The sequence below is a fragment of the Canis lupus genome, chromosome 14 (assembly GCF_003254725.2).
Source record: "Canis lupus dingo isolate Sandy chromosome 14, ASM325472v2, whole genome shotgun sequence".
NCBI classification, from domain to species: Eukaryota; Metazoa; Chordata; class Mammalia; order Carnivora; family Canidae; genus Canis; species Canis lupus.
The window spans coordinates 6,175,505-6,190,017 of NC_064256.1; the positions used below are offsets into that span (position 1 = coordinate 6,175,505).

Genomic DNA, 14,513 nt, shown 5'->3' on the forward strand with positions numbered 1-14,513 from the left:
ACAGGCAACCCCAATCCTGTCAACAGGCCTCCTGGCCCCCCTGCGAGCACCACCCCTGCCCTTCCTCACTGTGCTCCCCTGGGACCCCCTGTCCCATCCACGTCCTCTGCCCGCTGCAGCCCGGGCCCCACCCGCTTGGCTTCTCTGTTGCATTCGGGGCAAAGCACCCGTCCTGACACTCGAGCCCCTGTGGCTCCTTCAGCTGCTCTGTGAGCCGCCCCGCTGGACTCGGAGGTCGTGCCTCGCCCCCTCCTCCATCCCTCACCCGCTGCTCAGCCTGGCTCAGGGGCCTCTGCCTCACACGTGCCCCCTGAGCCCACAAGCTCCGGCCCACGCTCCCATCCCCCTGCACCCCGCTGCGCTCCCGTCCCCCGGGGCCCCACAGATGCCCCCCCCAGAACCTGGCACGTGTCCACGCAGACCCCTTGGGTGCACTCCCTCTGACAGTGCCCCCGAGTCTCCCTGCTGGTGCCTCTCAGCAGGCGCCTGCCCCCTCTGCCCGCCCTGACGGGGACTCCCAGCCCCCCGCCCCCCACATCCCACCAGAGGCCTTCTTGGCTACATCCACTTGCTCGCTGTCTGTCTGGGCCCGGGTCCTCCTCCCCCACATCTGAGAGCCTGACCCTGGTGCCCACCCCGTGCCCATCCCGTCCCCACCCTGGCTCAGGGGCTCACTGCTCACCCTTTGCCTGTCTGCCCGCCCTCTGCTCGGCCCCTGCCACCCAGTGATTCTCACCCGAGGACCCATGACCCCCAAGACCGCCTACCAGCAACATCGTCCGGGTGTGTTTTTGGGTTTGTTCTTGGACTGAGCAGAGCACTGCTCCCCCTCAGATGTTCTGATAGGCCTGCCTTGGGGGCCATGCCCACAGCCCCCCTCGGGTGGAAACCACCCCCCCCATCCTCGGGAAGGATCACTGCCGTGGAAGTGGGCTGCACGCTCCCCCGTGTGCCTCTGGCCTTCTACTTCCATCACTTGCTGCCGGCCCTTCTTCCTCAAAGCCCAGCACTGCCCCGGCTGCTGACACTGGCCTGGATCTCTGCTCTGAGATCCACGGCATTCCTTCTATGTTTAATCTTTGACACCTGACGTGCCCCACACCCCAGGCTACTTTACAGTTATACTTTTTATTTCCTGAGTCTGTCCTCCATTGTCATCAAGAACCATTATCTTTGAGTGTGACTTTTGTTTCTTTTTACTTAATATCCTATTCCATGCCTCATTCATTCCAGTGTTTAATATTTCTTGTTTTTAAAGTGCTTACTGTTTCCTTTCTCTGATAGAACTTTGGAAATCTCCTCACTGCAGCTCTCATTCTTCTCCATAGTTAGTTAGTATTTTACAGGAGGTGCTCTAACCTCTTTCGCTCTTCCCTTGTTGCTCTATCCACTCTCTGCTGGACTCTTCATTTCTTTCTCTTCTAGATCTTGTTGAAAACTGGAGCCTCCCTTGAACTCATCTATAGAAAGGTAAATACACTCTAACTTCCTTCTTAGCCAGATTTCCCTCTTGTTCCCATTCAGTACGTTCTCTTCTTTCATTTGCCCTTCATATCTCTTTAATTTACGTACTATGACACATTTTGCAAGATCCTCTGTCCAGCCACCTTAATTTAGTCACTCTGTACTGTTTTCCCTACGATGTATCAGTTTTAATGTACTCCCATTTTCCCGGGGTGTCTCTATATAGTAGTAAGCCATGTAGTTTCCTCTATTGTTCCTCTTTTATTTCTGTTATTACCGAGCACAGTTTTGTCCCTGAGAAAAAGCAAATATGAGACTCCTCTACTCCTGTACACCTGTTTCTGCACAGCCCATGCCATTGCTTCAACCCCCGTCTTCTCACCCCAACCCCCGCCCAGCTCCACCCACAGTTGGCCCAGGAACATCCTTCTCATGAAGTTTGATGCCCTTTGTAGTTGTGGTTGTGAAATTTTCAGCACCATCCATGACAGCCTTTTCCCCATGTCCACTGGTCCTGCCTCTTTACCCATTTTTAAACTTCTTTCCCACCTTTGTTTGGAACTGGATTAAATGTACAACTCAATCTACCTTTTCCCTCTGACTTTTGGAAACACTCACTCTAATGCATACAGTGCCTTCTGACTTATTTCCATCCTGCCTTCCTATTCTTCAACACCTTCAGCCAGTCTTCCATCCTGTATCCATCTCCTGTTGTATGCCCTACTCCTTCTGCCCTCTTGTTTCTGGGTCTCCTTATTGGAAGATGTATTACCTTACGTTTCCTCTAGTTACTCTGAAATGTGGGCTAATCCATACAGTGCTCTTTTGACTTAGTTTCCAGGATATATATTCTTCCTCGTTCTGGGAGCTACAGCTACAATGCCAAACCTTGCTTCAATATGTCCTTCTGCACATGACCTTCCCCATCTGAAGGTACATTTTGCTCTTCTACCTATTATCTTGTGTCCCCCTCCCCCCGCCATTTTAGCTTTTATTGACCATCCATATACTGAGTACCATTCTCATACACTTACTAAGAACTCCCTGTTTGCTTCCTCTTTTTATTCTACAGCCATTGCTCAATCTGTTTCCATAGTTCTTCTTTCCTAGAGATTTTGCTGAGCTGCTTTCGCTTCTATTTATTACTTGCATCCTGCTAGACCCACTTCACTGAACCTATCTCTAACCTTTCTCTTTATCAGGCACACTTTTTTATGCAAACATATTTTCCTGGATACTGTCCCTCTGATGTCTTCTTTCTCCTCTCTCTCTTGAGAACTGCCTCACCACACAGTTCTCTTCCTGACTCAACTGCTATGTAAGTCAAGCAATTTTCATTACCCTTGGTTTAAACTATGCTGAATAACAATTTTTGTTAGTAAATCCTTATGTTGCAATACCTTAAATTTGAAGAAGCCCTTAATATCTCCCTTTTAAAAAATCCAACATTTCTCAACCATCACAAAAATATCACAAAAACTTTCAAGTATTTCTTATAACATAAGCCATTTTAAAGGACAACTACATAATTAACATATAATTCATTCATCAGTGCACGTGTTTGTGTGTAGTACACAGTGATCCCATGCTAAGGTAAAAGACTAAGTGCATTCTACTTTTAGGCTGCAAGAAATCATGAAAGGCTTTCAAGATAAATAACAAAGTCATGTATATTTTTTTAAGTGAAATATATAAGTAAGAAACTTTTCAGAAACGTTTACTTACCGATTGGCGAATGGCTTGAGTTTTTCCACGCATGTTGTACGGAGAGTGATGGAAACAATGCACAACACATTGAAAACCCTTGAGCATAGGAAGCAAGCTATCGACAGAAAAGCTTCAACCACAGCAAACACACACCATCCTATAGCCTTGTGTGCACACAAGCATGCTGACTCACTGTGGTTTCCCAAGCACATGGGGATATAGAGATAAAAACTTGTCATGGTAACATGTAGTTAGGTAATGTGTGTAGTTGGCTGGTGATACCTGTGTCCCTCATTCTGGTCTCTGTAGGATTTGCCATTTTGAATCCTGCATATCCCAAACCTAGTCTAATTCATACCTCCCCTCCAACCAGCATATTCTCTCTCCCTTCCTCTTTCCTCTTATTTTACATAAGTCTTTTCAGTTGCTTCTCTCACTTCCAGCCAGTCCTTACATGATTCCTTAATTTCTTGGCAAATTTAACATCATACCTACAGGCGGGTCTCCAATAATTTCTTTGAGTATCTGCCCTCCCAGCTCTTAAGCATTCGTCATGAGCCCCAACCACTCCTCAACCCACAAGCATTCATCTGATTCTACAGAAAAAGGATTCAATCCACACCTTCTAAAAAGTCAGTTTTTAAGGTTTCCAACAATGGCTTATCAGGGTTTATTTCAGTCTATCTCCTTCTAACCTTTCCTAGGAAGCAGTCACTCAGTCATAAGTTTCCCACTAAGACTTCAAGAGCCAACCTATCCAGCTCCTATTCTTCTTCAGGCCCTGGATCCTCTCCCGTTCCAGACACCGTTCTGAGATGTGACAGCTGCTCTGTTTCATTCATATCTGTTGTGTCTTGTTACCATGCCTTTTACTCAGGTGCTCTCTTAAATCCTACCATGCCCCTGTACTCATTTGCCATCCTCTTTTTCTCTGCATTCTATCATGACCTTTGGCCCACATATGGAGTAACAACCATTTCTCCCATAGGTAAGATGATTCAAATAACAGCAATCATCTGCAGGCAACTTGAACATTGCTTTTCTGTTCCTTTTCTCCATTTTCCCTTTCTCCTGCTGCTGCAAAACTCCCTACATTTCCTCCATCATTCTTTCTTCTTTCAGCTGGATCATTCCAGTGAACCTAATCACCTACTCTAGATAGGTGCGGTTTCAATATTCCGCACTTACGAGTCAACCTTCTTGGATTGTCCTTATTTCCTACACTCTGTTGCTGAGTCTGTTTCCACCTTCCATTCAGTCTGGACTTTCCTAAGATCCCTGCTCTGGCCGATTTTAAATCCGTCCTATTTAATCCCTCTGGCTTCTCATTCTATTGACTACACCGATTGCCTTCAATCTTTTTCCAACAAAGCTTTCTGGGCAGCAACACATCATATTCCAATTCTTATTTAGAATAAGAACCTCCTTCCTCAGCTGATTGACTGGTCCCTGGCTTAACATACAACTCTTCACTGAACTTCCATTTCTGATTGTCTCTCAGTATCCTCATCCTGGCCTTTAACGCCCTTCCTTCCCTGTCTACCATTTTGCAAGACTGCATGCTCTGCACCAAGCCTAGATCTCACTCTCCCCCTTCTTATTTAGATTTCAGCCTCACTGCTTCTCTCCTATTTCCCCCTACTGTTTCTTTTTAAATACATGTCTCAATAGTTTCTCTCACTTCCAGCCAGTTCTACTGTGATACTTTAATTCCTGAGCAAACTTTAGCATCATATTTCAACAACTTCTTCCTGATATCCTTAGATTATTTGCTCCATCAGAGATTATTAACATCTATCACATTTTCAGCTTCCATCTGAAATCAGAGTGAGGGATACATTATTTTTATCTTGAGATATATGCCCTTAAAGACACCCACCCACTTCTCTCCAAATACAGATCAATCCCTCTTCAGATACCCTCCCACCCTGCTCTCCTGTTGGCCAAACAGGTTGCCATCGAGGGCTTTGCATCAAGATTCACCATGATTTTCCCCTCTATTTGTATCTGCCAAGTCTTTTAATGAAAATTGTTCCATCCCTCCCAAATCCATACACTTACTGCCCACTTCATTAGATCCTAACGATGCTGTATTTGACTGAGTTTTTTTAAAGAAATAAAATATTGCACAGATCATTGAGATTTCCTCTGCCTCACTTCAGAATCATTTACCTCTCCCTCACTACATAATATGAGACTTCTGTTTTTATAACTGTAATAAATATTTATGTCTCCTTAAATAACATAGAACGCTATATTTGAGGCCTTAAAATATATATACGTACACACCACACACACATATCTATACACACGTGTGTGTGTATATATAAAAATTCCTTTAAAAATTTTTCCCATTGGGTAGCCCGGGTGGCGCAGTGGTTTAGTGCCTCCTGCACAGCCCAGGGTGTGATCCTGGAGACCTGGGATCGAGTCCCACGTCAGGCTCCCTGCATGGAGCCTGCTTCTCCCTCTACCTGTGTCTCTGCCTCGCTCTCTCTATGTCTCTCATGAATAAATAAATAAAATTTAAAAAAAAAATTTTTTTTCCCATCAAGACTTCAGGAGCTAGTCTACCTTTCTGACTCCTATCCATACGCAGGCCTCTACTTCTCATTATATACACCATTCATTGCAACCTTAACACCAAACATTTTAAGCAACTAGACCTCTCATAAGACCTGACTGATTTCTCTGTTCTGGGTTTCTTTGATTCACATCTTGCTTGCCTTTTTGCCATTCAGACTACTGAGAAATTGCTTGAATTTGTGCATGCTCCCATTACTTAATTAAAACCCCTTTTTTCTTTAGCACTCTACCATATCTTAACTACTGACCTCAGCTATCACATCGCTACTGCACTATACCACAGCACAGCACCCCGCACACCACATCACCTATATCCTCACCCTGCAGTAGACCTTAACAGTGGGCACGGTACCTGAGCTTTAGTTCCCTCATCATTTCTAACCACGCCCCAAAAAATACACATAATCTTGTCTACAGACAAACCACTCACCCACGCTCCCTAACTGGTCAATCCTGATGTATTTTAAGGTTGCCAGCAACACCTTTTTAGGAGAATTCATCTTAATAAAACCCCCTTAAACCCAGGCTGCATTTCTTAGTAAACTCCATTTACTAAGTCTCTAATTCATCCAGTTGTCCTTTCTTGGCTCACAAACCCTCTCCCCCTTATTCCGTCATAACCCTGGTCTATAAGTAGGTGCCTAATCCAGCATCCTTTCCAGAATCTGCCCTTCTTCACACCCTTCGTAAACATCTACAGGAATCTCTACTTTGTTCTTCCATCCCTTTCCTCCTCATACTGTATTTTACCCTAGAGAAACATGCTGCCTTATCTTCCAGCTACCGCCTTACTTCATATCATTCTTCCAGACTTCAGCTGTCTCTTCAGGACAGACAGATTTGGGTGCTCACTGCTCAACCCACTGCCATCTCCCCTATCTTGGCCCTACATTCTTTATGCATCCCTTCTTCCTCTCAGTTCAGCATAAATTTCCACAGAATTCCTACTACTGGTTTGCCTGCTATGTCCATCCCTCTCAGCCCATTTGACCCTTCGCTATATTGACCATGGAAAGTCACTTCAGGATCTTTCTAGCAGAGCATCCTGGACAGCAGAACTTCGAACTCCAGGTCCTACTTTGCCACATTCTTACCTCACTCTCTCTCCCTGTTCATACACAAGTCTGACAAACGTCCAACTCCCATCTCCTTGTGTTCCCTCTTCAGCCCTCGTTAATGCCCTTTCATGCTGATTTCTCCTCCTGCACATTCCACACCCTTACCTAACCCACACACCCCTCTTTATCTAGCTTCCAGCCTCCATCTTTTGCTCTCTTTTGTTCTTTGTTCATACAAGTCTCAGTTGCTTCTCTCGCTTTCTGCAAATCTTAATGTGTTTCCTTAATTCTCGAGTGTGTCTTTAACATCCTCTTCTAACACATTCTTTCCAGCTTTCCCTGTGTATCTTAACCTTTCAGGGTGATGAGTGCATATTCCTTTTGAAGTTCCCTCCCTTGGGTCCCCACTCCCTCACTCAAAGCCAAGTGTCTACTTTTTAGCCAAGCCTTTCCCTTAGCGAGCAACTGACCAGTCTTCTTCCTTTTTCCATCATGATATTTGGCCCGAGTACAGTGCCATATATGTCCAGTTAGTGTCAGTGACTATTTCCATGTTAATAATAAGAGATCTCTTTGCATCTGAGGGCAATTTTAACTTTGCTATTTTATTCCTTTTTCTTTATTTTAATCTCATAAAAAAGACCTTATCTTCAGCATCCCTCCTCCATTCAGAGACTATGTATGCACATGTCATCCTCATAGATTCAGACTCACCTCATACTGAGCCCTCACTGTGTAGACTGTGGACTGGATTACACATCCATTCCCCGCGGCCTCTCTCTACCATTCCCTTCACCTCCTGAACAGCTCCCCTCACTTCTATTTATAACCACACTTCCTCCCTTCCTCTTCAGTGGTCCTGGTCTGAGAGTTAACATAAACCTACTCTAGAAGCCTCTGATCTCTACACCCCATCCTCCCTCACTCCAGCCCCCTTCAGTGACCTCCCCTGGCCAGGTTTTCTTGAAAGTTCCACACCTTCTGAACTTTCTTACAGGTCTCCCTAGTTGCTTCTCTATTAGCTGGCACTAGTGACAGGCTGCTACCAAAAACTTCTCATCAGAATGGCTCTTCAGCTGCCTTCATCTAAGGCAGTTATTCACAGACTGCAGCTTGGTAAGACACAACAGACTCAGCAGCTCAGGGGAGCTGAAGAGCACGCGTTAAGAAGCACTGCTCTAAACATCTCCTTGGAAGGCGTCCTTTAAAAATCTCCCACCAAGGCACCAGGAGCGAGTCTACTTCTGACTTCCATGGCTTTGCGGGCCTTTCTTTCTCTCCGGTATACACACGAGTCCCTGCAGTGTGGCCTTAGGTCCACCACATTCGGCCATTGAGGCCCATCCTCGGAGCCGACAGGATCCCCCATTCTGGTGGTCTTTGTGCTGTGTGTGTTTTTCCTTCTTACCATGCCAGCTACTGAGAGTTGTTCTCTGAACAATGCTCCTCTTGGCTTTAAGAACCCCTCTTCCCCCCACACTTCAAAGTGCGGGGCCTTCTCCCTCCAGTCAGTACTTGCCATGCTTCAAGTGACCTTTTAATCTGGGGGCAGTTGTGATGGTGCTCCCCGGTTCCCATCTCATTACCCATCCTGCCCTAAAGAAATATGCCACCTTTTCTCGAGCCTCCTTCTCCCCCCCCCTTTAGCTACCATCTCCACTTCACTCAGCAGATGTGGTCTCCTCAACAGCTCCCCACTAGCAAAACATCTCCACCTCACAGTGAATTCTAGGGCAACCTTAACGCGGCACTCATATGACAGTTATTTGCATCTCCCTTCAGTTGTTTGCCCCGCCACATCTTAATTCCACCCATACATACAAGTGACAAATGAAGTTCTATTCCAGTTGGGTTCCCACCACGATCACTAGCCACGCATCTCCTGATACTCGTCATCCCTGCTGCAGACACGCCACCCACACAGTGACCCTGGGTCCACGTGCTGCCCTTGGTTCCTACCAGGGCGCCTCCATCCTTGTCCTTCCCGTACTCCTCGCTAGAACGTCCCATTTCTCTTCAGGCCCTGTCCTATCGTCTTACCTACCACACGACATTTCAGTTTGGCTTTAAGACACATCATTTGACCAAACAACCATTATGCGATCTTACGGGATTTCCAGCTCCGGGCAACTCTATTCCTCACCCTTTCTGGCCCTGCCGCTCCCCACAGCTCTCCCCACAGCACTCTAGGGACATAGTCTCCATCTCTCTCCTTTCTCAGGTAATCATCATCTTTGCTACAAGCATGGTACCACATCCTTCACACCCAAACCTGCTGCTCGTCAGACGCCACCGCGTCTCCTGCAGGCTCTCCCACTCTTTCCCCTGCATGGGCACCTCTGCTACCTACAGGGCTGCCTGTTTTGTCAGCTCCCATCTTGGTATTGTTTCTTATGGATTCAGCTGTCTCGTTTGTCTTCCTTATCTGTCCATGCTCTTCCACATGCACCTGCACCCTCGGCTCAATCTCAACCTTCTCGAGACTCCTGCCACTGGCCTTGGCTGACCTCCATCCAGCTTAGACTCTTTAACTTTACACTGTTGGTCACACTGTTGCTTCACATGAATCCCAGATTGCACTCCCTTCTGACACCACTTCTTATTCAGCCACTTGCTTTCCACAGCCCCTCTCCTTTGGTTGTAATCTAGTGTAGCTCCCAGCGCCCTTGTCCTGGCCCTTTGACCCTTCCTCCTCACGTCTTCCATTCTGCCCCACATCTAAATGCCCTTCCTCCTCGGCAGCTAGCTTCTGCCCACCACCCCCCTTCCCGCGCACTGTTCTCACACAGGTCCGCCCAGGAAGTGTCTGTCACTCTAAATCCTCACATGGCAGGTTGCTTCCAATGGCAACCACCTTTAAGAGCATGGCCCGGGCCCCCAAAGTGAACTGTGACAGTTCACCCAGCTCTCCTTTCACTTGCCCACCCCAAGGGGAGGTGAGGAGAGGAGTGGGTGCCAACACTTCTCAGCCTTTATAGGGCAGTAGGCTCTTCCCCCACAGACCCCCTCTGTGCCCTGTGCTAAGTCAAGCCCCGGATCTCAAAAGTCCCCAGCAGTGGCTTCCCTATCACCGAAGGCCTTTAGATTCAAGCTTCCCTCCAGATGGGCGCTCTGAGAGCCCGTCCACTCCCGCCTCCTACTCTACCCCTGCTCCTCACACTTTATGCTTCCATTAATGCCCAAAATGTGACCAGTGGCCTGTTTCAAGCTCTGACAAGAGATCCTGTTCTAGGCCTCCCTCCTCCCTCATCTGCTCTGTATCGTGGGCCCTCCATTCCTGTGTCCTCTGCTCTGGTCTCCCCTTCCTACTGCATCGTAACCCATGGCCATCCTTCCAGCTGACTCATCCTTCTTTCCTGACTCCTTTCCATCCCAGACCAACTGCATGCTGCTTTTCCTGTACCTTTCCTCCTCTTCCCCTGCATCTGTCCTAGGGAAGAACCTCTTTTGGCACCCCCTTCCCACGTATAGCATTCCTGGGGATCCAGCCTTATCTCCCAGTGGGGTTTGCTCCTCTGCTGGCACTGGCTGCTCGAGTGGCACCCCCCCTCCTGGGCTTCCTGCACAGTATGTGGGGCGCCTGCCCCTTCTCAGTTAAGGGCAGGCATGCACGGATGGCTCCTGTTAGCCCTTCTACCCCTTTCTGATTTCAGCCCCACTGACCACAGCCCCCATCTTAATCAGTCTTCCCGCAGGTGGTTGAGACCCGGCAACTCCCCACTGAATTTTTCACTCTGCCATTTGCAACGCTGCATGTCCTGCACTCCCACGGCTCTCTCCTGACTTTGTTTCCAGCATCTGGCTTTCCTCTAACTTCATGTTTTCACACAGGTCTCCTCCATTGCTCTCATTCCCGTCAGTCCTCTTAAGGTTAGGAGCCTCATGTCTGAGAACGTTAATGTACATCTCCCAGGCATTCTGCTCTTATTCCCTTTGCTTATTTGCCTGGCTTCATTCACTGAAGCCCTCCTCATTGTTATGGCAGTGGATTCAGTATTGCTCTCTTGCCACAGAAGGGCTCCCTCACTCCCTCTTACTTCTCACTCAGTGTTGGCCATCCTTTCTAGCAACATCGATAGATTGTTACCAGTGGTTTTACCTGAGTTCACCTTAGCTGCCCTGTAACTTCTCCTTGTATCAGCGAAACCATTTAACTAAAAATTTGTTACAAAAGTTTCAGAAACATTCTAATACTATTTGCTTCCTTAATCTGTTTCTATGTGTCACTGACTTATACATTAAATATGTTACATCCTTATCTGTACATAAAATTGAACCAGTTTGCCTCAGGGCTGTGATCTAACCTGGTTCCTGATTGTCTCTTCACTCCTCTTGCTCATTCTCTTGCAGCCTACTTGCTTAATCAGAACCAAACTGGGATTCGTATAATCTTGCATTACCCAATGTCTATCCTGCCTCTCCATTCTTATTTGATCATGACCTTTGTCCTTACCACAATCCCATGCCTCTCCTCTTTTTCTCTAAATACTTCAACTGACCCACTCTAGGTCTGTGTTAACTTCCACTTCTTCTTTCTTCCCTCTTTCTCCTGCAGAAAACCCTAATTTAGCCACCATCATTCTTTGACCAACCCTCTATTGCACTGAAATCTCTAGTCTTAACAGGTACACTCTTTCCTATATGGGACAACCCACTACCGTTACCCGTTTTCAACATATTCTATTAAATTCCTTCACTCTCTGAACTCAAACCTGTTCTTCATTGAATTTCCATTGGTGGCTTTAGTTATTTCTAACATTGCAATCTGTTGACTGCATCAGCAAACCAAGGCCTATTGGAAAATATGTGGTCTTCATTTGTGATACAAGGTATTTCAAATTTGTTCGTCAAAAATTCTCCTCAGCACCTATGCATTAGCATATCTCTTCTCATTTCCAATTACCTCACGGCCTTTCTGGCCACTTTCCTTTTATTTGTGTATCTTCCTCTGCTTGTCAGATCCCTTTTGCATCCTTTGAGATCCTGTTAGACTGTTAAATTCTTTCAAATTTTTTTATTTCCCCAGCTGTTAATCCTCCACTGCCATAGAGCCCTCTATTAAAATTTAAAGAACCTATGACACAAGAGTTGTAGTGTCACAGATATACAGGCAGATCTCTCTCTCTCTCTCTCTCTCTCTCACACACACACACACACACACACATTTAACTCCTAGACAATCTGCTCTTGGAGACAGAAGTCATGTCTCAGTCATCTTTTTACCTAAGGATCTGACACATTAGTTTACACCCTTCTATCTGATGTCAACATGCACTGACATTTACTATGTACTTGGCTGGGAGGAAGGAGTCGGGAGTTTAAAGTTGCGACTTTGAGCAGATGAAAGCCCCATTACTCACCTTATCATATATGGTCTTTACATTGGGGTCTGTTTTTTCCTGTCCTTCCTGTCCCCCAGAAAACTTGCTTACTCCCCAATTTCTAGTATGTTTTGTACCTGACCCTAAATGCCTTTTCTTCCTCCATACTTAATAAACCCCCTCCCTTCCAACGGTTCAGAAAATCTCATCTTCTTCACAAAGACTCCCCTTTCCAAAAATGTGTCCCCAATCTCTATTTCTTTCTTATTCTACCAGTCATCCTCAAACATATAAGGCCTACTTGCTTCTCCATTTTAAGACACTGAATTTACCAATACTAGAACCTCATTACTGACCTGTTTACTGTAGGTTGAAAGTTGTCCTAAAGCAAATTCATTCTGGTGGCCTGTGGCCCCACTGTCAGCCCACAATCTAAAGATATAATATTGGTATTGAGACTCTTGATGTACTTAGTGTTAATTTAATGACCCATGTGCATTTTGCCCCCCCCCCTTTTGTTTTTTGCTTTGTCAACTCCTAAAAGTAATGGTTCTTCTGTTTTTTCAACAGGTAGACCCTTTTGACAGGCATGGCAAAAAAGCCCCCAAAGTTCTCCCCCCTGCTGCTTTCTTTATACAGATAACAAAAAACTGTTTTGCCCATGTCATCTTTTCTGTGCTATTCTAACCCACATGGGCTAATGGTTTTTAAAGCCATTTTATGAGATCGCCTCTTTGGCCAGCCTACTACCCTAGAAAGCAGAACCTGTGTATGTCCCACTTGATAACAGAACACAGCGCCACGTACAGACGGTACTTTCTGCATTACAGACGGAGGCTCTGTGCTTGTACCGCCCCTGACACCAACCAGCTTGCCTGCTCTTTCTCCCCCCAGTTGCAGGCACCTTTAGCTGCACCATGAAGTTTACTGTCCGGGACTGCGACCCTGACACCGGGGTTCCCGCTGAGGAGGGGTATGATGATGAGTATGTGGTGAGTCTCCCCCACACAGAGACTTACCCTAACATCCTTGCACTACCAAGTGACTTCTGCCTACAGGAAACATTCTGCTAGCAACATCTGACAAGAACTCATGGGGTTTTATTCTTGTCAGATCACAATGGAGAAGGAATAATCCTCCTAAGAGGAGTGTGTCATGCCCCCAGAGAACTGGGATTTACCAGTTAATGATTGATTAAAACAAAACTCACTTTTTGGGGTCTTTATAAGAGAGATAATTAAGACATGAAACAATTACATGATTTTCACGGTCAATGAGTTTTATTTGAAATATTGGGGGTTTTTTGTTTTGTTTTTGTTTAGCAGCTTTTAGTTCGCTTATAATTGAGCCCCATCATGGACTGAAAAGCCATCACAGAATGTAGGGGAAAGTTTAACAGGTATCAAGCAGTTAGTGAATGTGAAGTTCAGAAGGCCCTGTATGGCCTCAACTTCACGGTTAGGTGTGAGAGCATGACTACTTTGTACCCCCCAGGGTTGGAGGTGTTGATCTGAATACAGCTCTTGCCAGAGGTCCTGTCTTCTTGCTTTCCTTTGCTAAGGGCCTACCTACATTGTTAGATTTATCTAGACCACAGAACTTAAACTACTTTAGTGGTAAAGTTTTTCTGAGGCTCCTGCAAAGGCTAGAACACAGAATGATAAAACCATTCTAATTAGCCCCTGTCTTTGCGGTGTACTGAAGGACTTTCATTTACTGACCCCTGATCCTTACCTACCAGCTGGAAGATCTGGAAGTGACTGTGTCTGATCACATTCAGAAAGTTCTGAAGCCTAATTTTGCTGCTGCCTGGGAAGAGGTGGGAGACACCTTTGAGAAAGAGGAGACCTTTGCCCTCAGTTCTACCAAAACTCTCGAAGGTGAGAACAGTTTTGCTATTGGTGTATTGCAGGATAAAACCTAATGGGCATATTTATTATTCCAGAGTATCTCTTTTCTTTAAATATTTCATAAACCATTTTTGCTGAAAAGGCCAGGATCCTGTCTTCGTCTAGTTGAGTCAACCACGTTCTAGTCTGGTAGCCTCCCTCTACACATGACCAGGCACCCCTTCCCCTCCTCAGCACTATTAGGACAGAGACACACCCCTAGGCAGAACTTTCCTGATACTATTGCATTTGTCTTCCCAACACAGAAGCCGTCAACAACATCATCACATTTCTGGGCATGCAGCCATGTGAGAGGTCAGACAAAGTACCTGAGAACAAGAATTCCCATTCCCTCTATCTGGCAGGTAAGAAACTTCCATCAGATTCCCCCTTTGGTTGGTTGTAAAATGGGAAGGGGTGCGCATGGGTATCTTGTGCCCTGCTGCTGTCCCCTTATCCCTTGATATGTGTTATAATTTTAAGTTCTG

The 14,513-nt window shown here is 46.1% G+C and overlaps 1 protein-coding gene across 2 annotated transcripts in view; it reads left to right on the forward strand.

Moving 5' to 3' along the window:
- COPG2 (COPI coat complex subunit gamma 2) overlaps nt 1-14,513 on the forward strand; it is a 117,024-nt gene that overhangs the window by 101,565 nt on the left and 946 nt on the right. For both annotated transcript variants that reach the window (XM_025471663.3, XM_025471665.3), the window contains 3 exons: nt 13,031-13,128; nt 13,878-14,016; nt 14,292-14,390. In XM_025471663.3, the coding sequence (XP_025327448.1) occupies nt 13,031-13,128; nt 13,878-14,016; nt 14,292-14,390 (336 nt within the window). The remainder of the gene's footprint in view (nt 1-13,030; nt 13,129-13,877; nt 14,017-14,291; nt 14,391-14,513) is intronic.